This window comes from Cynocephalus volans, chromosome 11, assembly GCF_027409185.1.
Source record: "Cynocephalus volans isolate mCynVol1 chromosome 11, mCynVol1.pri, whole genome shotgun sequence".
NCBI lineage: Eukaryota > Metazoa > Chordata > Mammalia > Dermoptera > Cynocephalidae > Cynocephalus > Cynocephalus volans.
Window position 1 is genome coordinate 25,131,766 of NC_084470.1, and position 27,223 is coordinate 25,158,988.

The 27,223-nt window shown below is 36.7% G+C and overlaps 1 protein-coding gene across 6 annotated transcripts in view; it reads left to right on the forward strand.

Annotated features, from left to right (window-relative positions):
• The first annotated feature begins 6,627 nt into the window (after positions 1-6,627).
• Positions 6,628-27,223, forward strand: part of TOPBP1 (DNA topoisomerase II binding protein 1) — a 68,583-nt gene continuing 47,987 nt past the window's right edge. For 2 of the 6 annotated variants that reach the window (XM_063114796.1, XM_063114798.1), the window contains exons 1-12: positions 6,628-6,743; positions 7,350-7,440; positions 9,429-9,563; positions 11,207-11,350; positions 12,016-12,197; positions 13,376-13,572; positions 14,233-14,412; positions 15,040-15,209; positions 17,097-17,260; positions 17,411-17,661; positions 22,367-22,725; positions 23,566-23,738. In XM_063114796.1, coding sequence (XP_062970866.1) covers positions 7,357-7,440; positions 9,429-9,563; positions 11,207-11,350; positions 12,016-12,197; positions 13,376-13,572; positions 14,233-14,412; positions 15,040-15,209; positions 17,097-17,260; positions 17,411-17,661; positions 22,367-22,725; positions 23,566-23,738 — 2,039 coding nt within the window. In that variant the 5' untranslated portion in view covers positions 6,628-6,743; positions 7,350-7,356. Of the gene's footprint in view, positions 6,744-7,349; positions 7,441-9,428; positions 9,564-9,944; positions 10,107-11,206; positions 11,351-12,015; positions 12,198-13,375; positions 13,573-14,232; positions 14,413-15,039; positions 15,210-17,096; positions 17,261-17,410; positions 17,662-22,366; positions 22,726-23,565; positions 23,739-27,223 lie in introns of those variants that run through there. The other 4 variants (XM_063114797.1, XM_063114799.1, XM_063114800.1 and 1 more) reach the window with 4 other exon arrangements.

Consider the following 27,223-nt stretch of genomic DNA (forward strand, 5'->3'; position numbering starts at 1 on the left):
TTCTCTACACCTCCCTTCTCATTGGGATCTTGCTTTCACTTCTATTTCTCCAGTCCTGAGACTGCCATAAGCTCTGATGGTTTCTCTGTAATCCAGCAGTGGCCCTCTGTTCAGGCAAAGCCAGATGCTTCTTGCCTTGTGAACATAAGTGACTCATCTATAACTGTCCTGGCTCTTCCTTTATTTATTCATACTTTTGAAAGGAAGCAGGGTCTCTGAGGGCAGAGATCACTTTTTTCTTGTTCAATATTCTAATCCTAGGTTGGAAAATAGTGCCTCATATAAGAGAGGGCTCAAAGAAAATCTCAAATAGATGAATAAGTGCACATAAATGTCTCAAATATGGGTTAAGCAATCTCCTCTGCAGGCCTGTGGACAAAAATCAAATAGCACCCAGAGGTGACCATTTCTCCCAACGTTAATGATCCACCTAAAGCTAACAAAGCCCAAATCCAATAGGGTTAAGTTGCCTTCTGACCCCAGAGTGGAGCAAACTCTAAAAATTCCTACAGGGACAAAGTCAGATTGCAAAGAAAGGACATCCAAAGTGCTGAAGTCATCTCTTTGCTTTGGTGCAAACTCTCACAAATAGCAGAGCAGAATGTTAGAGGATCCATTGTGAGAAACAATTTAAAGACTTTGTGGCAAGAATGGTCTTTGGAAAACTAGGGATTTGTAAATTCATCATTAACTGTGTACCAGACACTGTACTAAGTGCCTTCCAAACATTAATTTATAAGGTAGATGCTATTGTCATCCCCTTTGCATACAGGTAGAGAGTGATGCACAGAGAAGTTAAGCAACTTGCCCAAGGTCAGGTAACCAGTAGGTGTGAGAGCTGGCATTCAAACTAGGCAGCCTGCTTCTGCAGTCCATGCTCTTCCCCAGGAGGCCTCTGGCATTTGTCTCTGGAGCAATTTCATACTTTCCCCTTTCCAAGGAAACTTGTAATAAAAACAAGTTTTGCAGGGGCAACACATTTGTTGAAACTGTTGCTAAGTTCAGAACTGGTTAGGTTAGCACTAGCTGCCATGACAGATAAAGCTCCAAAATTTCGATGGTTTAGCTTTGTAGAAGTTAACTTCTTACTAACATAAAGTCCAACTGGCAGCAGTGGTGGTGATTTGTAGTGGTTGGGGTGGGGGGTTTAACCTTCACAGCTCCATTCAGTCATTGAGGTCCAGACTACGAGAAGCTCTGCCATTTTCAACATGTGGCTTCCAAGATTGCTCTGTGTGTTGACATTCAGAAGACAGACAGAATAAAGAAGAGTGTGGAAGGTAGTGCAAGTTTTCATGGACCAGGTCTGAAAGTGATAGACATCACTTCTACCTATTTACTTTTGGTCACAACTCAGTCACATGACTCCACCTAGATGTAAGTAGGGTGGGAACTGGCATCTCTGGCTGGGCAACTACTTCCCAGCAACAGCACAACACTATGAAAGGTGGGCACACGTCTTGGATCTTCATCTTAGTTTGAGTCCCCCCAGAAAAAAGAGTGTTAGACAAGACTTTTCAAATGCTTTATTTGATAAGTAAAGAAAGTGGGGAATTGAGACAGGGAGAGAAAGGCATCCAAAGGATGTGTTAACCAGTCAGTTACCATTGTGGATATTGGGGCTTAATTCCTCTGGGGAAACTCTGGAGCCAAAGTAGAATATCACATCTAAGGGGCATGCAAACAAGGGTTTTTGTACACCAGTGATGGAGTTTGGATGTGTTGTCCCCTCCAAAACTCATGTGGAAATTTGATCTCCAATGTGGCAGTGTTGGAAACTGATTGATCATGGGGGCGGATCCCTTATGAATGGATTAATGCTCTCCCTGGGAGCGGGGGGATTAATGAGTGAGTTCTCGCTCTATTAGTTCCCGCAAGAGCTTGTTGTTTATAGGACCCTGGCACCTCCTCTTCCTCTCTCTTGCTTCCTCTCACCATGTGATCTGCTTGTACCTGCTGGGTGCCTGTGATTTTCCGCCATGAGTAGAAGCAGCCTGAGGCCCATGCCAGATGCAGCTGTCCCAGAATCGTAAGCCAAATAAATCTCTTCTCTTTATAAATTACCCACTCTCAGGTATTTCTGTTATAGCAACACAAAACGGACTAATACAACCAGCTCCATTGTCAGTCATTGTTTAAAGGTTTTATCCCATGGGTCATAAATGCTCCACCCCAATGGCCTACTGTTCAGGTGGCACAGCAGACTCCTGATGCCAGAGAATGCCTTCATGTAAAGAAACGCAGATGCTGGCAGGTGTAAGTTTCCTGATGTGCATAAGCGTGGTAAGGGTGAGGGAATATGGGTGGGACACTCAGGGTCTGCTACATGGTCTCTGCCAGAATCCACCAGTAACATATTGACCGAAAAGATAAGTTTCTGTCCCTCCCCCCTGCCTGAGCACACACCTGATACACAATGGTTGGGCAGGACAGAATAACTACAACAAAACTCCCTTTCAGAAAGGGGAGAAGTGGAGACCCATAGCTGGGGTTAGCCAGTGTCATCTTTGAAGTTGGGCAGGCATTGGGAGTTCTCAATTGGAGGTTCTTAGAAGATTCAGATTCTACTCTCTGAAAGGAGCTCCTTTGCTTATTACTCTCCAAGGTCCCTGGTGCCTTCCTGGCTGGGGGGGTGAGGGTGGGATGGGGGTTGTCTTCCTTTTTCTTCTCTAGCCACATCTAAACTGGGTATGAGTTTGCACTCCTTGAAGCTGTATGAGTTTTTTCACCCACTTCCTGGTGTGCAAGCTTGAGGATTGTACCAACGTTTGAATACTCCATGTTTCTGGTTTGGTTCAGAAAGCGATTATCTCAAAATCTTTGTAACCTTCAGATCTATTGCTTCCAGTCAGTTTCATATGGTAGTTGTCAACCTCACACATACAATACAAGGTCAAGGGCAAGGCCTACCTGATTCCACTGGTGAAGATGGATGAGACGGTTTTAGATTTAGACCATATGTTACTTCCATAGGTGGCAAAAAAGAAGAATAAGCCAAAGGTGCCAGCTCCTTGGGTCCTTGTCCCATATACCAAAAAAGATGACACTGAAACAAAAGGGGCTGATGACTGCAACATGAGTTATGGAATACTCCATTGCTGAGGAGCCAGATCTAGATGGCAGCTACGTGCCTTTATATGCTGCAGCTCTATTCTGAGGGGAATGGGGAAGAAAGCCCCATATCTCATGAGAACCTAGGAGATGACGAGAAGCTCTCTCTTGACCCAGGGGAGATAGAGAGGTGAGTGGGAGACAGCCTCACAGCAGCTCCTTAGAGGTCTCCCATAAGGATCACAAGGTGTTCTACTAAGGCTTAGATAAACTGCAATTCAAGCCTTTGCCTATATGGATATATGTAAAGTTGCCAGGAAGCCATGGTACAGCCATTTTCCTAGAGTAGTAGCCCCCCCAATAGTAGCCACCCACAGTTCTTTTCTAGACAGACTTCTCAAGCCTGATTGCTATTCTTAGGCCCATACTGCTCTCTCCCAATTGGTGGTGTCTATCCAGCTTGGGTGAGAGGACCATACTCTTTAACTAGATCTTTCCCACATGGATGGGTTATAATGGGCATTTGTTGTTCAAAACCTCTCTCAGGTTTATCTCCTGTTTTTAGGGCCTAGATACAGTCAGCTTTTGAACCTTGTAAAATCTCACATTTTTTGGATTTTTTAATTCCCTTTTATTTTTGTTTGCAAATAGACCAATTCTTCCTCAAGCTTGTCTCTCTCTTATAATACCTAATCAAATGCAGCCAGTAGCAACCAACATGTGCTGCTAACATTCTATTTTACCTCCTCTTCTCAGTAGACTCAGTAACTCAGCAGACTCAGTAGGCCTATGTTCTACCTTCCAGGTTACTAAAGACAACAGTTTAAACAAATATTTTGCCACTCAAAGACTATTTCTGCAATAATAAAGATCATTTACTAATTTTGCTTTTAAATTATACAGCCATTTATTTATACATTTTTATTCATTTGCAGTATTGGAAACTTCAACATAAAACTCGTATCACTCAAAAAATTTTTTTTTAGTTTTAAAACTCTGAGAAATACCATCTATGTGGCAAAGTATAACAAGAAACGAATATTCATATTCCCGTTACCCATATTTTAAAAGTATCTATTTTGTCATATTTGTTTCCTGTGTTTTTTCATTTTACAGACAAAGTTCCCTTTAACCCCACCCCAAGAAGGTTCTGCAGTGTTTGGCTCTAGGTGACAGAAGTGCCAGAGAAAAAGGGAAGTGGCCCTAACTGTCAGGAAGGTGAGGGGAAAGTTAATCCCCAGACTCCAGCTTTTAAGGGCACATCACAACTATTCTCTATTTTCACCAAAATCTTCATGAACCACAAATCCATAAAACCACTTTTACCCTTCCCCAATGGACTGCTGTCCAAGCAAACTTTAATGTGCCTCAGAATCACCTGGAGGGCTTGTTAAAACTCCCACCCCTGGAGTTCCTGACACAATATATCCTGAGATCAGGCCCAAGAATTTTCATTGCTAGTACATTCCCAGGTGCTGCTGCTGCTGCTGGTTGAGACCACATTTGGGAATCACTGCTCTATCTATTTTCCTAGACTGGGTATTCAGGGACAGATTCAGACCCTCTCTGCTTATCTGGAGACACAAGATGGGAGAACTTACCCCCTACTGGTGGATAAGAGTCAACTCCTTCTAGGAAGTTCCAGCAGGCTACAAACTAAAGGGTGGATTTCATTTCCCTCCTCCTCTTGTGAGGCCTCTACTTTGTCCGAAAAATGCTAGGAATGGGCTCATGCCCCGGTGCTGACCTTCATCCAGAGACAGGCAGGCAGTGTGTGATGAGGAGCAGTGGGCTGTGTCAGGAGGGGCTTGGGGTTTCCAGTCACTCCACCTCTCCGGGGGCCCAGGTGCAGCCACCTCCTGGACAAGTCACACAGTCCCTGAGCCTCACTTTCCCCATGTAGATAATGTGAGTCAATAATGCCCACATACTATAGGGCTGCTGAAGAGTAAATGTGGGAATAGTGCAAACAGGAGTCCTTTGTCAACTGTAAAGTACCCTACAAATATCAATATCACAGGACAGATTTGTATCTTAATTAACTGTGGCTTCTCTTCTTTCCCCCAGCTCTAGCAATTTTTGTTTGTTTTTAAGGCTTTCATCACCCTCTCCCCAACTACAGGGGGAGTGAGTTCCAGTGTGTTACTGATTCCAACTCGCCTTTGTTAAAGAAAAAATTACTCAAGAATACTTGAAAGCATGGTAAGGCAGAGTTCATTCAGGACCATCAGGATAGCTGTAGAGACTATGGCAATGGGACTTTGCATTGGGGGAGAGAAATTGTGCTTAACTCTGAATACAGAATAGGCAAGTGGGAATTTACACCCAAGGAGCAGAGTGAGGGTTACTGGATGGAAAATTACTAAGAGGTAACATGAGGAATAAGGGTGATTCTGGCTAAACCAACCTATCAGGATTCTTGCTGAAGACACATCAGGGTGATCAGACATCACCTGGGGATGGTGGAGGACGAGGAACTTGATCAGACATTGAGGGTGGAGAGTTATAACTGGATTTTACAAAGAAATGCACAGATAAGTCTAGGAAGAGATTCAGGAGCCTGAGTAAAGTTTGGAAAAGCTAAGAATCTTTGTCACCTTCCATGGGTGTATTCAAATACTTAGACTCAAGCTACTTATTACCACCTTTAGGCTCTAAAAAGGAAAAAAACGAGGTACATGGCATTAAACTCTCACAATACTCAATCCAGTGATTCTCTCAATCTCAATAGTCAAGAATAAAATGAGAAAAAGCACTAACTGAGCAGTTTATCACTGGTTATCAATCCACTAAAGTTTTGTAGGCCTATTTTACTCCTTCCCCATCTGCTCGTTGCCATTTAAATATCAGGTTCTTACCCAGAACTGAGGCAGAGGCAGAGAAAGAAAATGGAGATGCACATTGAAGGGGCAGAAACCATTGAGGATTTTGGCAAAGATCCCTTTGCATTAGCTGTGTAATTCAAGTTATCCAGCATTTTTCTTCCCTTTAGACCTTTTGGCTGTGGTAAGCAATTACTATTAGATTCCTGACATGTTGTAAGGAAAACAACGCAGTGCATAGTCAGAAAGACCTGGATGCAGTCTTAATTCTACCATTTACTAGCTGTGTGACCTTGAACTTCTCTAAGCCTCAGTTTTTACATCTGTAAAATGGAAATACCCTTATTTGCCTCATGGGGTTGTTTTAGATAACACATGGCTTACCGTGCAGTGCCCTGCATAAGGCAGGTGTAAAATAAGTACCTGTTGGGGAAATCCTCTCCCCGCGAGGCTTTACTAAAGGAGTACTCTGGCCCGTGGTCCCATCCCCCTGAACCGTCGGCTAGGGGCTTCCTCCTGCGGAGCCGAGGCCCGCCTTTCAAGACTCTAAGCCCCAGGAGATCGTGCACAATCCTCCCGGGAACCCTACCACTCGTGGGCTGCCACCCACCCCCTTTCACATCTCCTCCTTCCTGACGCAGCGGCGGGTGGCGTCACTTCTGCCGGAAGAGGCGGGCTCTGCCGCGCGGTTGGCGCGAAAGTCGGTTCCAGGCCTCGGCAATTTCCGGGTTCTCTTGCGTTTGCTTCGGGCTGGAATCGCCGCCGGGTTTGGGGCGGGGTGTGCGCCGGGCTGGCGCCCGACCCCAGCCGCCGTCCTGCGGGCAGCACACTCCCCAACTCGCTGCCCGAAGACTCCCACGCTCCATCGAGGTGAGTGAGATTCAGTGAGGACCGAGCTTCCTCCCCGCCCCAACTGGGGGTCGCGACGCCTCCTCTGGCCGTCGGGGCCTTCTTTTCCCGTCCTGGTAACCGGCCCTGGTACCGGCGGGTGCGCCTTTGACGCTTGAGACAACGTGGCTTCAGTGGTCCGAGAGCCAGGCCTTATTCTGGGAGCTGGGGAGCAGGAGCCTCTGGCCTTTTGCGGGGCATGGCCTTGCTAACTAGCATCCCTTTTACCCAGAGATGAACAAAACTCGCGGGCCGTGGGTACCCGCAGGGATAGATGCGCTTTGTGTATCCTTAAAGCAAGTGCAATTGGAGAAAGGGGTTTAGAGCTCCCAGAACAAAGGCCCTCAATGTATTCAGTTCAAGGACATTAATTTCGTTCTGTGATTTGCAAGGATTGGTTTGTCATCTTTTTCCTTGACTTTGCCCACATTCCAGGGTTTCTTAAAAACGTCATGGATGAATTCATGGGCAAGGCCAGAATGTCTATCCTTAGGCATTTTTGTCTGCACAGAAAAATAGGTGCGTGAAACGTTTAACTTCATACATAATGTGTTTTTGTTCTTGTTAATGGTTCCTTTATTTTGACAGTTCGAAAATGTCCAGAAATGACAAAGAGCCGTTTTTTGTGAAGTTTTTAAAGTCTTCAGACAATTCCGAATGTTTTTTTAAAGCTCTTGAGGTAAGAATAGTTGAAAATGTCTTGTTTGATGCTGTGAATTCATTTTTTTGTTTTAAAGTATTTTTTGATTTGTTGGATTTTGTCTTAGAAATAGGTATTTTATTTCATAATAGTGTTACTGTAGTTTACATTAATATACATATATCATCGTTACATATTTTTGAATTGATGTATGTCATTATTATGTATTTGGGGGTCCTTGAAATCTATTATAACATTTCTGTTGAATGTGGCTGACATGCAGTTCTTGGAATTTAAGGTGCTTTCTTTTGACTACTAACCATAGTGGTCCTTTGTGTGCTAAAAAAAATTTAAGTCAGTCATATATTTGTCATTTCAATTTTTTTTGGTTAATTGTTCAAAGTATGTTTCATTATGTACAGTATAGTGTGGGCTGATAGTAGGGGTAGTGGAGAGCCTTGCTATTTATAGATCCCAGCAGCATCAGTATGGCCTGGGAGTTTGTTAGAAATGCAGACAGAGTCTTGGGCCCAAACCCACACTAATTAGAATCTGCTTTTTTAACAGGATCCCCAGTGCACCTTAAAGTTTGAAAAGTAGTTGTTTGCAGGTTTTCCTTAAAGTTCATTCATCCAGCTAATATTTATTGAGTATCCACGATCTGATAGGCACTGCTTTAGTACTTGGAATCCATCAATGATCAGAGTAGGCAAAGAGTTCTGTTCACTCAGAGCTTACTCTAGCAAGAGGAAGTAGACATTCATCAGACGTGATAAATGAGTCAATTATATAGTATGTTACAAGATGCTAAGTGCTATGGGAAGAGAAAAAGGCAAAACAGGATAAGGAAAGCCACAGGATGTTTCTTGGGGGAGAAGGAGAAGGTAAGGTTAAAAGTTTAAATAGAGTGTGATCAGAGTAGACTTTATGGAGAAAAAGATATTTGAGTAAACTTGCAGGAGGTGAGATAGTTAGCCATGGGGATATCTGGGGAAGAAGTTTTCAGACAGGGAATAACTGGATACAGGGCCCTGGGAAAGTGCTTATGGTGTCTGTCCAAGGTTAGTGTGGCTGTAGTGTAGTGAGCAAGGGATAGGGGAATAGTATTAAGGAATGCTTCACAGAGTAAGGCTTTGGTCTTGTAGGTCCTTGTAGGCCCTCAAAATTCTGACTTTTTTTTTCTCAGTGAAATGGAGAGCCATTGGAAGGTTTTAGTCAGAAGAGTAACATGATCTGACTGATCATTTTAAAAGGATCACTGTATTTAACATAAGGACTTCAAAATTTGTTCAGAAAACATTTGAGTGCTTAATGGGTGTCAGGATGTGGTGGCAAACAAGATACATCATGAAACTTTTATTCGTATAGGAGAGAGAGACAAAAACTATATGTATATAAAATATCAATGTTACTTTTCTTTATAAAATAGACTAAAGGGATAGGGGAAGGGTATTTTAGAAAGTATAATCAGGAAAGGCATCTCTGAGGAGGTGACATTTAAGCAGACCTGACTGAAGTGAGGGATCAAGTCAGGTGAAGACCTGGGAGAAGAGTATTCCCTGCCTCAGGAACAAGAGTAAAGCTCCTAAAAGAGCTTATGCTTCGCTTGTTCCAGGCTTAGCAGGAAAGGTGGAGTGGCTACAGTAAAGTAAGTAAGGGAGATGAGAGGTAGGAGGTAAGGGTGGGGAGAAAGGCAGAAGTCAGATTGTGTGGTCTTGTAGGCCGTGGTAGGAGATGTGGATTTTATTCTGAGTGTGGTGGGAAGCCATTAGAGGGTTTTGAGCAGAGAGTGACGTGATCTGGTTTGTATTTTTAAAAAGATTGCTAAGTGCTGTGTGGAGAATGGATTTAGGGCAAAGAAGGGAGAAGGAGACCACTTGGGAAGCTCCTGCAGAGGTCTAGGTAAGAGATGATGATAGCGTTCAGTAGTGAAAGGCTAATTTGAGACAGATTTTGAAAACAGCGTTGATAGGTCTTAAAGATGGGGACTGATTTCAGGTACATTCTTGTTTAATTTTTTCTTTCAGTCAATAAAAGAATTTCAATCAGAAGAGTATCTTCAGATTATTACAGAAGAAGAGGCATTGAAGATAAAGGAGAATGATAGATCACTTTATATCTGTGACCCTTTTAGTGGTGTTGTCTTTGATCACCTTAAAAAGGTTTGCTAACTTCTAGTGTGTTCCTTTGGTAGTCTGTTTTTTTGTTTTGTTTTTGCTTTAGTGGACATAAATTCTTTACTTGTCATAAAGTATTATGTATAAGCTTCATTTAGTATAAGTGAACCTATAATTTAGTGATGGGATTTACTATACCTAAATTCAGTTTGGTTGCAAGATATTTCAAGGAGAAATAAAAAGTAGGAAAAGACCTCAACATAGTGCTTGGTAACTTGCTGTCTTTCCTGTGTGCGCTTGCACACAGAATTTTAGTTCCTATACCTTTCATAGGATGTGAGAAATTATATTCTAGAAGAAAACATTTTGGGGATCAGTATTGCTAATACACCAATGAGCCGTCTTATTTCTTTTTGTTGATTCTAGAGTCTGCTGACTCATTACTTTTTTGATGTCTGGACAAGAGAGAAGCATTGAAATAAAAGTAAACTGGCTGTAATTCCATCCAGATTACAAAGCGATTCTTGTTTGAAGGAGAAGAAAACATAGAAGCCTAGGTAGATGCAGTATCTGTGCAATTAATGGAAGGTCTGTGCCTACCTTGCCAAGACATTGTTGGTCTTAGCCTCCTTTTGGAAATACCACTGCTTCTCAGATGGAAAACATAGCATCAAAAACTCATTTTCTTGGGGGGGGGGGGAACATTTTCTTGGGCTGGCCTGTGGCTCACTCAGGAGAGTGTGGTGCTGACAACACCAAGGGCATGGGTTCGGATCCTATATAGGGATGGCTGGTTGGCTCACTGGCTGAGCGTGGTGCTGACAACACCAAGCCAAGGGTTGAGATCCCCTTACTGGTCATCTTTAAAAAAAAAACAACAAAAAAAACCAAACACCTCATTTTCTTATGGCTGACCAAAAAGACAGCAGTGATCCTTTACCTGTGTGTAGATATTTAAGTCAGTTGTGCAGTGGTGACTTTGGCAGCTGTCGGCATTTTAGTCTGGCTTGCGTGTGCTGATGTTGAGGAAGACTATCACCTTTCTTAACTCAGTGTCAGTGAAAATGAAAAGTCATTTTTTGAGTTTAACCTGCATTATCTTAGGAGAAATCTTCATGGGTCTTCCTTTGGAAAGACATTGAGGTGCAAAGTATTTAAAACCTAAATGTAGAAACTGGCTAGGATTGTGACATAAGAGATATATTAGAGAGGGGTTACTTCTAGGCTCTTGTATTTTTAAACCACTTCATTGGCTAGGCGCTTCACTTGAAAAGTATATGTGGATATTTCCTAATTGTTATGGGATAAGATTATTGCATTAAGATTGTGTTTGTTTTAGGCTGGCCGGTTTGCTCAGTTGAATAGAAGGTGGTGGCGTAACACCAAAATCAGGGGTTCGGATCCCTGTACTGGCCAGCTGCCAAAGAAAAAAAAGATTGTGTTTGTTTCAGAGATTAAAATTTTGATGGCAGTTTTGGGTGAGAGAGGCTCTCAGAGCTTATTTCTTTTGATAGCTTGCATAGTTTGATTTGCTTTTGTGTATGTGTGTTTATTTAATGTATAGTGTATCTGAGAAATTATATAATAGTCTTTATTTTTTTCTATAACAATTTGGTGATATTTCTGTACTGGTCATCAACTTCTGTAAAAAATTGGTAAATATTACTGAATATTTTTCTTTTTTGTAGCTTGGCTGCAGAATTGTTGGTCCTCAAGTAGTCATATTTTGTATACACCACCAGCAATGTGTCCCAAGAGCTGAACATCCAGTTTATAATTTGGTTATGTCTGATGTAACTGTATCTTGTACAAGCCTGGAAAGAGACAAAAGGGTAGGTGTTGAGAGAAATATCAGGATGATTGATTGATTCATCTATCACTGCACTTAATCTTTCGCCTCAGAGGAGATACCTTGAGAGACCTTGCGTTTAGTGTTTGTGACTTTTAACCAAGGTCGATATACAACAAGTGTATTCTTTTTTTTTAAATAAATGGAATTTAGTTGGAAAATGTTTTGTTGAAAACTGGTTAATTGAAGTTTTTTGTCTTAATTTAAAAGGAAACTCACTTTTTTTCCTACAGATCAAGCATGTTTTCGAATAACATTTTTCCACAATAGTTGGATAATCTTTGAAGAAAGTATTCTGAAAGAGAGCTATGTAAAAATGTTTTTTATATATTTATATAGATATATTTATGTTATTTTAAAAAAAATACATGTGTAGCATGTAAAAGTATAATCTTTATTATAGAAGCAGCGTATTTTAATAAGTTCATGGAGTTAAGGGATAAATATAGAAAAATAATTATTTTTAAAATTATAATTCACGTTTATGTTACTTCCAAAAAGTAATTTGGTTAATTATTTAACTTTATAATGGTGAGAAACATTTGTGTATTCAGGTTGTCAACAATAAAATATATTTATGGGATATAGTATAAAAATGCAAGAGATATTATTTGTTTCAGTATTAATATATTTTTTTGGGGGCTGCAGGAAGAAGTTCATAAATATGTACAAATGATGGGCGGACGAGTATGCAGAGACCTTAATATAACAGTAACTCACCTTATTGCAGGAGAAGTTGGTAGCAAAAAATATTTAGTTGCTGCAAACCTAAAGAAACCTATTTTGCTTCCTTCTTGGATAAAAACACTTTGGGAGAAGTCACAAGAGAAGTAAGAAAGACATATATTTTCTAAATTTAAACAAATGATGAGTTCAATCAATTTAATATACTCAGTTTTTATAGGGGAAGCTTTATGGTATCCTTTTGGGATTTGTTATTCAGGGACAAAAATGTGGGGTCATTACTCTTTTCAGTGAAAACAAAAGCAGAATCTACAAGCTCTTATTAAGGTATAAATTGACAGGTAGAATGTGTTATGGGTTTAGCATTAGCTACAAGGTAAGAAATGTTTTGATAATAAAGTTTTCAGCAGTAAATGTTTCAAAGTAATTGAGAAAATAAGTTTGGCAACTATAGCTCTTATTCTATATGAATTAGAATAAATTAGCTATTTTGGCAGTCATAGTCCCTCCCATGGGGGCATATATAAGACTGAATATAAACATATTTAAGCTATCAATTGAGATCGTGATCACTCAATTTATGTTAATTGAGCCCATTTATGCATCTGGCCTGAGCTAGACGTTAGATATATGTAGTAAGCAAAAGAGGATAGCATCCCTTCCCTCCTGGACCTTAAAGCCTGTTTCAAGAGGCACATTTAAGTTTCCCCTGAAATTCCCTTGTAGACTAACACCCATAAGTCCAGGTACCACAGATTTATATTGGAATACTAATTTATTGGCATTTTTCTGGGTTTGTTTACAACAGCATTCAGCACATCCTAAATATGTCTCAATATCAGCACCCTAATTTCCAGCCAGACTACTTCATCAGCACATCTGCCTAGCATGGCAACAGAATGATATTTTTGTTGGTTTTCTGCCAAAAATCATTGTTTTTACTTACATAGGAAAATAGAAGGATTAAGAAGTTCATTTCTCTACTAAGCAACTAAAGAACCTTTATTCATACTTATAATTTTGAAAATATACCACTTTGACCAGCAATGGCCTAGAGTTGGTGAAATATGTATTTTTGCATTAGAACAGTTTTATTTGAGAGACTGTATCTGAAACATTACTTTTTATTAGAGACATGGTATTAAGGTAGTTGAGTAGGTAGTCTTATTCTGAGTGTGTCAGTTCTCCTTTTCTTGAAAATGATTATAAATCCTAAAAAATGAGGAAGGCAATAGTGATATTTCTGTTTGTCATTATTCTTCTGGTAAATGTAAAACTATCTGGTATATTTAATATGTTCACTTTTTACCATTTGTTTTCCCAGCAAAATAGCTAGCTACATTGATATAAACATGGAAGACTTCAAGTGTCCTGTCTTTCTTGGTTGCGTAATCTGTGTGACTGGCGTGTGTGGTTCAGAAAGGAAGTCAATTCAGCAACTCACAGTTAAGCATGGAGGTCAATACGTGGGACAACTGAAAATGAATGAATGTACACACCTCATTGTACAAGAACCAAAAGGTAAAAAACTGTGTTTCGTAAATGGACAAATGCAAAATTTTCTGTGGTATTTAATATTTAAAAATCTTCACAGAATAGCTTTTGCTTCTGATATGGTCATTTAGTTTGATATTTTTTTCCCTAAAATCTTGCAAAGATGGTTTGGGTCACAGTCTGTAGAAGAATTACATGACCATCCTAGTGTTTATCCAGATCATTGAATAAATGAAAAAACCTTGCAGTGATGTTTTATCTAAACTTACATTAGATATTTTGGTTTGTTTAAAAAAAATTTCCCACACAGTTACCAAATACTTAAAAGAAGATTACAGATTAAGAAACTGGTTTAAAGAAATTGTTTTGGAGCCTACTTGCAAACCAAGTCCAGTATTATTTCAGTTACCCCACAGTTGGCTCCGTTTTTATGCAGTTTGTATAAAAGATAAATCCCCTCACATGTCATGTGTATTTATACAACACATTAGGTGATAACCTAAAATACTACTTTTTAATACACTATGTAGCATACTGTTTAAAAGAGTAGTTACTGGTAACATTAACTTTGTGTTGTTGGTAGGTTTTTAAAATAACTTATTATAATTTGAATATTTCTGCAAAGATAGATTTTAATGGTTTGCATTTTTCTGCCTATCTTGGTTTCTTTGTTAATGAACACAATAGGTCAGAAATATGAATGTGCGAAGAGATGGAATGTACAGTGTGTGACCACACAATGGTTTTTTGACAGTGTTGACAAAGGTTTTTGTCAGGATGAATCCATATACAAGACAGAACCTAGACCACAAGCAAAGACTGTGCCTGATACTTCAACTCCTACTGGCCAGATCAGCACAATTGATAGTAAGTCTCATTGAAATTAAAATAAACAATCATTTTTTTTGATGTAAGAATTGTTAATGGGATAACTGAGATATAGTAGGGACCTTCCCTCCTTCCTGCTATGCTTCTAGGCATAATTGTATAACAAAATAGCCAAATTGTATAAAAAGTTAGTCCAGAACTGCTCCTGATAATTCTTTTTAGAATGAATGATTGCTTTCTTTCATACCCTTATGTAATGCAAGAGATGATCAAAGAAATTAAGAACACACATGGGTAGAGACTTAAAGTAAAAGAATAAATTTTTAAAAGTTTCTATTTTGTAGGTGCCAGGTTGGCAGAAAGTTGTTGTAAGATTTTTTTTTTATATGTATGTTTCTTGGACCTTAAAGCTAGCAACCTCAGATTTTTATGGGAAACAAACCACTGTTAAGAAAATATATTAAATATATTTTCATTTAAATAAGATATGAACCTTAATTTCATTTTCCCTTTTTATACTTTGCCACCATGATTTTTAGTAAAAACCTCTGAATCTTACTTTGGAAATTGTTCATAGCCCTTTGTTTGTAAGAAAAGTTAATCCATAGGAAAATATGTAACCATTATTTTATCTCCATAAATTTATACATTATTTTTAATATATAGGTCGTACTCTTTCAGATGTCAGCCATATTTCCAACATAAATGCAAGTTGCATAAATGAATCGATATGTAATTCAGTTCTTAATAGCAAATTGGAGTCTACACTTGAAAACTTAGAAAATCTGGATACCAGTACATTTCAAGCACCTGAAGATTTATTAGATGGTTGTCGGGTACGTCTTTATTATGTAGTAAATGCACTAGGTGATAATGTATGTTAACACTTCCTAGCCTGACTTTGAAGAGATCCCTCAGAGTTGGGTTTGTTCTTTATTTACATAAATCCTTCATTCTGGCTAAGAAGATGGCACTCACTAGGCCATGTTCATCCTTTGGCTGGGAGGGCCCCTCTGCCTGAGAAGTACCTTCATCTGTTACTTTTCAAAGTTCATTTCAGTTTTCAACTCTTCTCTGAAACCTCCCATACTATAGTAACCTTTCCATCTACTATGTTTTGAGAGTACTTAGTTTCTGAACCACTTACTGGATTTTCATTCATACTATCATTTATTAAGTGTTTATAGTGTGTTAGACACTGTGCTAATCATTTCATATATATTATGTTAATATGTTATATATAATCTCATTCAGTTCCCACAAATAACTCTAAAATGGATATTGAGGCTAAGATTTAGAGGATTAAAATTCTTGTTCAGAGTCACACAGACATTAAGTGGTAGGTCATCTACTCCAAAGTCTGTATTAGAGCCACTGCTTTGTTTAGTATCTTTTGGATTATTTAATTTTTCAGTGTCTGCATAACTGTAAGTTCCTTGATAGAAATATCATATGCTGTACATTTGTAGATTTAGATCTGAACACTATATATATCCGTATTTGTAGAATTACTAGGCTATGTATTAAGTCTCACAGAGTAGCAACAATTTAACCCTATTTTATTAAGAGAAATTGGGCAAATTACCTTACCTTTTTTTTTTTTTATGATGATGATAATTGTTTATTCCTTGATGATAAGGGTAAAATACCTCAATAAATTTATTAGTATGAACCTTTTACTTATATATTTGAACACTGGAGATGTTTAAGTTTTTTTTAAGGAGTGTTCATGATACAGTCCCTGCATTTCATATGTGTTGGGGGTCAAATGATGAAGAGAAGGGTCCTTTACTGATCCTGATCAGGGCAGATGGGAGTCTACCTTGCCCTTCTGTACTTATAAAACTTATCAACTTATTGATGGAACAGAAAGTGTTTTGTGTGATCTTTTATCCTAGGCTATATTAATTCTAGATATGACTTTTAGTTATTCCTTACATGTAGGAATTGTATGATTCCTAATTTTTGTTAAAATACGTTCTAGTAATGGAGATGATTTATTTTAGCTTGGGATACATGCGGTTAGGAATAGATTTCTCATTACATTTTTTTTAAGGACACCTTGTGTAAAATAGAAATGAAAAATATTTTTATATTCTTTGGTTTAAATATATACATTCTGATAGTTAAAGATAAATTGTTGCATGCGTACAATCCTTGAAGCGTTGTGCTCAACCCTTTGACATATTTTTTTTGTTTAATCAACTCTGTGAAAAAAATACCTCAATTTATAGATAAGAAATTGGCTTAAAGAGCTTGAGGAACTTGCCCATGGTCATGTGGTTAATCATTGACAGCTGAAAACCAGGATTTAAACTCAATTTGAGTTCAGACAGTTGACTATAGTTTATTTCTCTAATTACTTTAAGGTTTAAAAGCAGGCCTTCAGAATTTAAGAAGGTATCTGCATTTTAGAAATTGTTATGCACTAACATTCAGAAGATGTTGGATTCTGGCTTCTATGCATTTAAAGCCTCAAAGTACTGTGAAAGATAATAACACTATGGAATTGTGAAGAAGTGATTAAAAAAAGTCAAACTTACAGAATTGTTAAAAAATCAAAGTTTCAGAATACACCTCACTTCTTAATATATCTTCAAATGTATACAAGTTGTCTTATTTATACACAGTGGATTTAGGTATATGTTTTTAACAAATTTGTTTCTATTGAGAGAAATAAAGCATCATAAATACATTGAAGTAAATATTTTCTTTCTTTACAGATTTATCTTTGCGGTTTTAGTGGCAGAAAGCTAGATAAACTGAGAAGGCTTATTAACAGTGGAGGTGGAGTTCGTTTTAATCAACTTAACGAAGATGTAACTCATGTTATTGTGGGAGATTATGATGATGAATTGAAGGAGTTTTGGAATAAATCGGCCCACAGGTCTTTGTCAGTTTTTTATTCAAAGCAATTTCTGCTATGTAATGATTTTTCTTAAAATTGCTTGTTTATTCAACTATGGGAACAGCGTGGCAGGTGGGACTATGGTCTTTATAGCTTAAACTGATATATAACTATGTGCTATTTTTGTAGGCCTCATGTAGTGGGAGCAAAGTGGTTGCTGGAGTGTTTTAGTAAAGGCTATATGCTTCCCGAAGAACCATATATCCATGCTAACTACCAGCCAATGGAAATTCCAGTTTCAGATAAACCTGAAAGTAAAATAGCTCTATTAAAAAAAAACAACAGCAGTGTCTCTAAGAAGGACTTTGCTCCCAATGAAAAACATGAGCAAGCTGATGAAGATCTGCTTTCTCAATATGTAAATAATAACTCCACTGTAGGTAAGAAATTATTATAGTATTTGCAGTTAGTAAAAAATATTTTAGTAGCCAAATATATATATACTATGATTTCTGCCAAGTTTTCTAGATTTTAAGTTAAACTAATCATTTCTTCCCTTAAAATTTTATGTTTTTAACTTTTTTCCGAACAGGCAAAGCCATAGGGCTCTGAACTCTTCAGCTCTCTCTTCTCTCTCCAACTAACTGGCTTCATTTTGATCTGTTATATATACAGGCATTACTTTGTTTGCATGTGAGTTTGTGATAACATGAGCATTTTATTTAAACCTTTTAACAAATGCTTCCTACCGTATTATTGTGATCTTTAATGCATACAGTGCTGCACTGTGGACTACCAGTATGTAGTCTTATCAGTGTGGTAAGGTAAATTGCTAGTGAAAAAGTTATGAACAGGATTTTTTCTTAAAGAAAAGTACTGTGAAATATTTAATATATTAAAAAAGATATAAAGAACAATGTAATGAGCGACCATGTACCTACTGTCTATCAAAAATAGAACATTTCCACTATGCCAAAAGCCTCCTGTGAGTCCCTCCCCCATTTTCTTTATAGTTTGCATCATATGTATCTGTAAACAATATATACATTGTTTCATTTTGTGTATATTTTAACTTACGTAAATGATGCTGTATATGGTATGTACTTTTCTGCTACCCTCCCCACCCTACGTGAAAGATAATCTATCTAATCCAAGTAACTGGTTATGAATATACCACACTGCGATGTGAATGTACCACAGTCTGTCCTTTTTCTCACCAATGGACAGTTTTTGTCATTTCCCTTTTTTGTAGTTACAGACAGTACTGCTGAGATTGTTATGCATGTCTCCTTGTGCAGATAAGCAAGGAGTTTTCTAGTGTATACACTCAAGAATGCCATGGTTGATTCGTGGGATATGTACATCTTCAACTTTCTTACATTATGCAAATTGCTTCCTGGAGTGTTTGGCCTAGTTTACCTGTTCACACTCAAACAACAGTGAGTAAGGGTTCCTGTTGTTCCATTTCCTTCCAGCATATGGTATTATAAGACTTGAAATTTTTGCCAATCTGATGTGTGTGAGGTAGGATCTCATAGTGTGTGTGTGGTTATTTTTTTATCGGAACATAATTGATTATACATATTTGTGGGGTACAGAGTCAAATATCCATACCTGTGTATAATGTGTAATGATCAAATTAGGATAATTAGCATATCCATCATTAGAAAACTGTCATTGTGGTTTTAATTTCATACTATGATTACTAATGAGATGGAGCATCATTTTGAGTGTTATTTGGCCATAATGTTTTAAAGTAGTTGAATTTTTCAATTTATTTATTTGTGGTTTGTGCTTTTATATTTAATATAAGTTTTCCTACCCTAAGGTAAAAAGGTTACTCTCTCTGTATTCTTCAGAAGTCTTAAACTTTTGTTTTTTCACATTTATGTCTTTAGTCCACCTGGAGTTGATTTTTGTATTTGATGTGGTATTCTAATTTAATTTTCATCCATGTGGATAATCAGTTGTTTTCAACACTTTATTGAACAGACCATCCTTTCTCCACTAATTTTCACCAACACCTTTGTTATATATTAGATCTTTGTCTAGACTTTCTTTTCTGTTCCATTGAGATACTACTCTTAAAAAACTTATTATAATAGCCTTGTAATATGTTTTGATATCTAAGATGAAAGGACTCTTCCAATTTTCTTTACAGACTATTCTTGGCTCTTTGCTTCCATACAAATTTTTCTAATTAACTTGATAGTGTCCCCAAAAAACAATCTGGGCATTTGGTTGGAATTGTATTGGATTTATAATTTGGAGGAGAATTGACATTTTTACAACAGGAAAAACTTCCTATCCATAAATACGGAATATCAACATATCATTTTATCATTTTTAATACCTTTCAGTAAAGTATAATAACTATATTCATAAGATCCTGGACATGCTATATTAGACTTAGTTTCCTCCTTTCTTGTTTTGTCTATATTATGTTTATTTGTTTTTTGATATTTTAACATATCTTTTAAAATTACATTTGCTGGTAAATAAGAAAATTGATGTTTTGAATATTGATTTTAAGTCTCATTATCAATTTAAACTTTTCTGTTGATTGCTTTGGGTATGAATTTTTTAAAGTTGTGTCCCATTCTAAGAGTTTTATGGTTTTAGGTGTTATGTTTAGGTCTTTGATTTGGGTATTGAATTTTATTAAGTACTTTTTCCACACTTGTTAAAATGATGATATGGTTTTTCTCCTTTAAAATGGTAAATTATATTAGTAGGTTTTATATTATAAAATCTAGTTTAAATTCTTCTATATGTATTAATCTTTTAACCTTTTATACATTACTATATAAAATCAAGGATGGGGTCATGAGAACCCTGATTTATAGCTGGTTGATCAGAAGTTCCAGAGATCCAGACTTGTGACTGGAATCTGAAGTTGGGGGCAGAGCCCTCAATCTGTGAGATCTGGTGCTATGTCCAAGTAGATAGTGTCAGGATTTAATTGAATTAAAGGACACCTAGCTGGAGAATTGCTTGCTTGTTGTGTGGGGAAACCTCCCCCTACATTTGGTCATAGAAATATGTTGTGAGAGTATAGGAGAAACAAATTGTATTTTCCCCTCAGCAGTAGTCTAATAAAATTCCACTGGGTTTCTTTCTTCTTCCCATCTCACCATCAATTTATAGACATCAAACAAAGTTGTGGGGTTTTTTCTTCTAGTTGTGATTCCAAAATAATTGTCATTGCAAAAAAAATTGTTTTTCCACTTACATTTTTAACAAACTGTTAAAAAAAACCCCAACTTTCCAGAATGTTTTATAGGGTCATGTCATCTTTATTCCCCTCTAAGCTTATTCATTCTCATGAGTATCTCTCTATATTGTAAATATGTTATTTTCCCTTATTCCTTATAGTGTGAAACTGAGGGTCAAAGAGTTTGTAAAACTGAACCCTAACTCTCCTGAAACTGATCAGTAAATGCTCCAAATAAAACTACGTTTCCTAAGAGTGTCAAAAGAGCAATTTAATCTCTTGTATTAAGTAGGAATCATAAATTTCTAATATATATTGCAGTAATTCATTTTAAATTGCTAATGTCTATTGGAGATAAGGATAGAAGTAAGAAGATGACACTGTAACAGAGTTGTGGACTCTGGAGTCAGATGGAAATTTGGTTCATATCTCATTTCTGCCTCTGAATAACTATGTGACTGTAGGCAAGTTACATAACCTCATTAAGCCTGAGATTACTTTTGGAGAAAGGAAATATAATGATAGTATCAACCTCATAGTTAGCTTTATGTGAGCATTACATGCATGTAAAAAGCACTTAAGTACAGTGGCTGTATAAATGAATGAATGAATGGTTTGTACCCTTATTAGAATCCCATAAACAGGGCAAACATTTTCTCTAAAAGGGTAGACAGCAAATATTTTAGGATTTGCTACCCACATCCTGTCTCTGTCACATCACATATTGTTTTGTATTGTTTTGACAACGATTAAAAAAAATGTAAAAACCATTCTTAATTCCCAGACTATACAAAAACAGGCTGCAGGCCCAATTTGGCCCCTAGGCTATAGTTTTCCAACACAGCATCACAGAGTTTTCAGAAACATACTAAGTTTTTCTTCTTTTCCTTAATTTGACAATGTTTATTGGATATTTGGGACTGTAGATTTTAACTAATGACATTTATTTTTTTATTTAAAAAATTTTTAAAAAAATATTTGTACATAGGGCTGACCCCGTGGCTCACTCGGGAGAGTGCGGCGCTGGGAGCGCAGCGACGCTCCCGCCGCGGGTTCGGATCCTATATAGGGATGGCCGGTTTGCTCTCTGGCTGGGCGCGGTCACAAAAAAGGACAAAAAAATATATATATATATTTGTACATATTTGTGGGGGTACAGTGTGTAGTTTCAGTACATGCACATACTGCAGAATGATTCACTAAGGGTAGATAGCATAGTTTTGTACACGATAGTTCACCACATCTCCACCCCCCCCAGCCCCTCCCTCTAGTTTGGTCTCTAATAGATATTTATATTTTTATATAGCTACATTTTTTTCTTCTGCTACCTACTTATCAGCCAACTTTATCCTAAAGTAAAAACAGTTGAGACCATTTGCTTGGGTCCTTGATCACTTGTTCTCTTAAGAAATCCATATAGAAGCTAAGAAGCTCCAATTTCAATATGAAACATTTTAGGAATTTTTGAAATAGAAATAATAATAATTCTCTTATTATTGCTTTATACAGTTATTTACATGTTAAGGGCTTGATAGCTACACCACTTAACTTCTTAATTCTGTTTTTTCCCTTAATGATATTTTCTCAGTTCTATTGTAAACTATCTAAACCAGTTTTGGAACTAAAACAGACCTATTGGGGAGCTTCATAATTTTCAATTAACTCAGGTTTCTAGTACACTGGGAATACTGAGAACTAGACATGATTGCTGTTGTCCTTCCTAATGGAAGAATGGTGATGCTGATAACATCCTTGGTAACCCTGAAGATGGGTGGATCCAAGTCCCTTCTTCGTTGTGTACATTTAAGCCTAGTTTTGTACGTGTGGTCAAAAATCTCAGGCTCCATGTTTCATTAATTGATCCTTGCTGGAAATAAACTTCAACTATGAGATAAATTGTCTGTTAGAAAACCTTTCTTTTTCTCTTTTAGTTGAAGCTAAGAAGTCTGAAGGTGTGAAGTCTGAAGTTGTGCCCTGTAATGGTTCTGCTCATATTGAACCCTTTAATGATTCTAATCACATTTCTCTGCAAGAAGAAAACCAGTCTTCTGTCAGTCATTGCCTCCCGGACATTTCTACAGTTACTGAAGAAGGCTTATTTAGCCAAAAGAGTTTCCTTGTTTTAGGTTTTAGAAATGAAAATGAATCTAATATTGCAAACATCATAAGAGAAAATGCTGGAAAAGTTGTATCCCTTCCAAGCAGAAGTATTGCTGACTATGCTGTTGTTCCTTTGCTGGGGTGTGAGGTAGAAGCAACTGTGGGAGAAGTTGTTACAAATACATGGCTGGTAAGGAAACACTGTAACAGTTGAAATACAGTACTGAAGGATATCTGAATGCCAGGAGTGTTAATGTGTTAATGTTTAGTTCTTAGGCAGTTCAAAAATTGGTGATTGGGTTTGAACACTGTCTGGATTTTGCTTTTAGCAAGGGAAATTTTATTTTTTATTTTTGTTGACTTATTGGGTTGGTTTTTTTGTTTTTGTTTTTGTTTTTTCTGGTGGCTGGCCAGTATAGGGATTGAACTATGGACCTTGGTGTGCAAGGGAAATTTAAAAAATGAAAATGTGCAAGCTTCTTGGCCCTAATCCTGGTAGAGTAGAGGTTACTATTTCTTAGAGGCCACAGCAGCAATATTCCTTTTTAGGAAGTCCCTGCAGGTCATCTCATACTATTTGTCTTCCTTATTTTCTCATACCAAAGCATGACATGCACTTTTGTATTATCCCACCTTGTTAGCTCATCACTGGTGATTCCACCATTTATTTATTTATTTATTTATTTATTATTTATTTTCTATCTATCTATCTGTTTATTTATTTTACTTTCCAAGAATTAAGAGACAAATATTATAAACTAATACACTGGAAGAAATTGAGTTTACAGCAATATTCATTACTCCACTGATGAATCTTACTGGTTTTAATATCCTAATGTAATGAGTTGATGTGTACATATTTCTTTAAATACTATAATTTGAAATATATTGAGAATGAGATTACGCAAGTTTGTATTAGAGCAGAATTTCTTTTTATTGAAACTAAAATTACTGCCACTGTAACTGAACCAGTGTTGATCACTGGTTGCTTATTTCAGATTGGCTCTATTGTTTTTCTTGTTTTTAAAAGGTTACTTGTATAGACTATCAGACTTTAGTTGATCCAAAGTCAAATCCTCTCTTCACACCAGTCCCAGTAATGACAGGAACGACTCCGCTAGAGGATTGTGTTATTTCATTCAGCCAGTGTGCCGGAGCAGAAAAAGATTCTTTGATATTCTTAGCAAATCACCTTGGAGCATGGTATGTAATATTTTTTGTACACCTGCTGTCTTGGAGGAACTTTTTATTTGTTTTGACATACTGGAGAGCATTCAAAATAGTATTTGGCTGGGTGTCTTTATTATATATAGATGGTTTGTGGTGTATGTATGTAATGGCTCAAGGTGGCAGAGGGGAGGATGCTACTAGATGGATGCCTGGCAAACTTTTAAGACTATAGACATTAATGCTTTATTGGCTTAGCCACTAGGGAAGGGAATATTGAATGCTGCTATGGATAATTTATTCGTTTTTCAGTATACATTGTTCTTATTTTCAGCCAAAAATACAAATGTTAAGCAGGAGTAATGAATACTTTGGGAGAAATAAAATGAATTTAAAAGTTACTTCCAAAATCCATATTGGTCCAACTCCTAATTGAACATTAGATGGTGACTGTTTAAAAAATTAGAAAACTTACATCAATAGCTATACATGAACTAAACTTTTGTATTAAAAAGAAAATACTTTTAGGTTAGATTATAAAGCAAAACCTGACTGTGCCTTTAAAAAAATGATATGTTAAGTAAATACAAACAAAATAAAAAGGGCTTGCAGTTTTGCTCTTAGATAAGTAAGTTTGAATTCAAATGAAAAGCCATTAAATGAGAAAAAGAACAGCACTTTAAATAGTGTTATTCCCACTGAAGATAAAATATGTATGTACAAAAAAAAATATGTGTACCAAATAGAGCATCATTATCACTCATAAAACAAAGATAACAGGAGATATAAGTAAAAGGTAGAGGAATCAACAGAAACATGCGTAATTGCCATGACTTTAATTGCTATCTTTTACTTTATGACAGGTCAGAAAGACAGAAAACAAGGAAGAATATGGACAAATAGCATAATTAATTAGATATCTACCCAGAAACAGTAAAATACCTTTTCAGATGCCTGTGGAACCCTCATAAACATTGCCTATAAAAATTATATATAAAATAAAAATTGACCATAAACATAACCTCAGTAAATTCCCTAAAGTAGAAGGAGTGCAGACCACATCCTCTCATCAGAATGTTAAAAAACTAGAAATGAATAGCAGAAACTGATAATGAAAAGACCCTATCAGTTAGAAATTTTAAAAGTTTTTAATAACTGTTAGTTCAAAGAGGAAGGCAAAACAGTTCATAAACTTAGAAACAGTTTTCAACCCAATAGTAACAAGCAACCCCAGTGCTCAGACTGTAATCTTAAAATACCATTTCCCACTAAAAGAAATGAAAGCTTGAAAAAGTGGTTACTTTCAGAACTAGGGGAGAAAATGTACCAATGAGGTTGGAACATTTTGTCAAACCAGATAGCAAGGTCTTTATCAAAGACTACTAAGGAGCGTGGTGTCAAAAGTTCTTTCACTGGCCAAAGATGGGAAAATTTAAGTATCATTAAAGATAATAACCTCAGTGGATCCAAACACATCAAATAATGTTGAAATCATGACTTCATAATGATACCAAACAAACTAAGGTAATTGGTCACCTTTTAAAGATGCCAGGAAAGCAACCCTTATTTTGAAAGCTGGCAAGTATTTATTCGCCTTTCCTATATAATCTCTGTCGAGTAACATGATAGTGGATAAAGCAGTTTCCCTTTATAGTGGTTTTCCAACAGATAAAGTAGGAATGATGAGATTGTAACCCCTAATGAATGAAAGAATCTAGACACTGATCATCAATAGTTAATGACAATAAAGAGACAACCAGACATTATGAGCCTCCTGAAGAATACACCATCACCTTGATGTAGTCTTGCAATAATAATCAAACCTTAATCTGAAGATGCTTCTCAATCCAACTACCAATTTATAGGCGATACAGACAGAAGAGTAACATGTTAAACTACACCACAGTAATGCAATAGCAAAATCCAGACTCGGATAACTCTACAGTATGAATCATCCAGTGTCTTCAACAGATATGGAGGAGACAGGAAGTGGAGAAAGAAGGGAGAACCTATAGGCTAAAAGGCATAAAAAACAAAAAACTAGAAATGGTGTTTTAGGATACAGAATGTAATTAAAGAAAGGTAAAGAAGTTATTACCATAAATGTCCAAATAGTTGCTACTATTAAGAGAGGGAGTGAAGGGGGATTGTATGCACATGGAGAGGTTCTGGGAGGGCTGGCATGTGTGGTGGATATAAGGTTTTTCACCTTACAGTAATTTGCTAAGCTGTATATTTCCTTTTTTGCTGTGTTCTGTATTTGAATTATATTAAACAATGAAAAGTTTTTTTTTAAAAAAAACTGAAATTGTTGAAAATAACAAACATGGCAACAGACTCCATTGGATACAACTAAATCAGTGCTCAGAGAAAAATATACTGAAGTGGCTATGCAGAAAATTAATATACTGAAATCAGTGACCTTCATATGTACAAACAGCCAATTAGAAGAGGTAATGGAAACAAAAGCAAGTTTAACATGAAACTTGGAAGAGCTACAGAAAACTTGTAAATTGCTGTTGAGAGAAATTAAGATGAACAGTAAAAAGGGTCTACATGTTCTTGGAAAGGAAGACAAATAATCATAAAGGATTTCTATTATCCTCTATGCTAATGTATAAATTTAACGTGATCTCGATAAAAGTACCAATAAAATATATTTTAAGGAGGGCACTAAGCAAACATTCTAAAATTCATATGAAAAGATTAGCAAGCAGGAAAGTCATGAAAATTCTGAAATAGAATAAATAGGACCAACCCTAACAGCTATTAAAATATATTTTGTAAACCTTATTAAATAACAGCATGGTTTTAAGTAGGAATTTCAGTGAATCAACAAGTCTAGCAACAGACTCAAATACAAACGGGAGTGTGGTTTATGACAAAAGTGACATTGAAAATTAAGAGGGCTTACTCAGTAAATAGGATTCAATAAAGTCGAAGCCATATCTCATACCAAAATAAGTACTGAATGGATCAGTGGGTTCAGTGTAGAAAATGAAACTATAAAATTACTAGGGAAAACTTGGGAGATTAGAAGATTTTTCAAGTCAGGAACTAGAACATAAAACCCAGAAGTCATAAAAGACTGAATTCCGTTTATGTCTCAAGTGGTAGACTTCTGTTTCTGCCCCATATTCTGTGTGTTTAATATCCTGTGATCTTGAGCAAGTCACTTAATTTCTCTGTATTTTTTTCCCATGTCTGTAGAATATTGATAGTTCACAAATAGAGGATTAAATGAGATTTTATGTGAAAGTGCTTTGGGAAGTTGTAGTGGGTTAAAAAGATACAGTGTGTTATTTATATACTTTACTGCTGTAATTGTTCCATGCCTCCTTTTAGGAGGAAAGCACAAGGTGGGTGGGTAATGATTAATTAAGTAGGTAATTTTTTTGTCTATTCTTTGAAAGTCTAATTTACTTATGTTTTTATGTTATAGCAATACATTTTTATTCTACAGTAAGAATTTGTGAGATTAGCTTAAGAGAGAATAAACAATTTTCATCAGTGTGTATTAT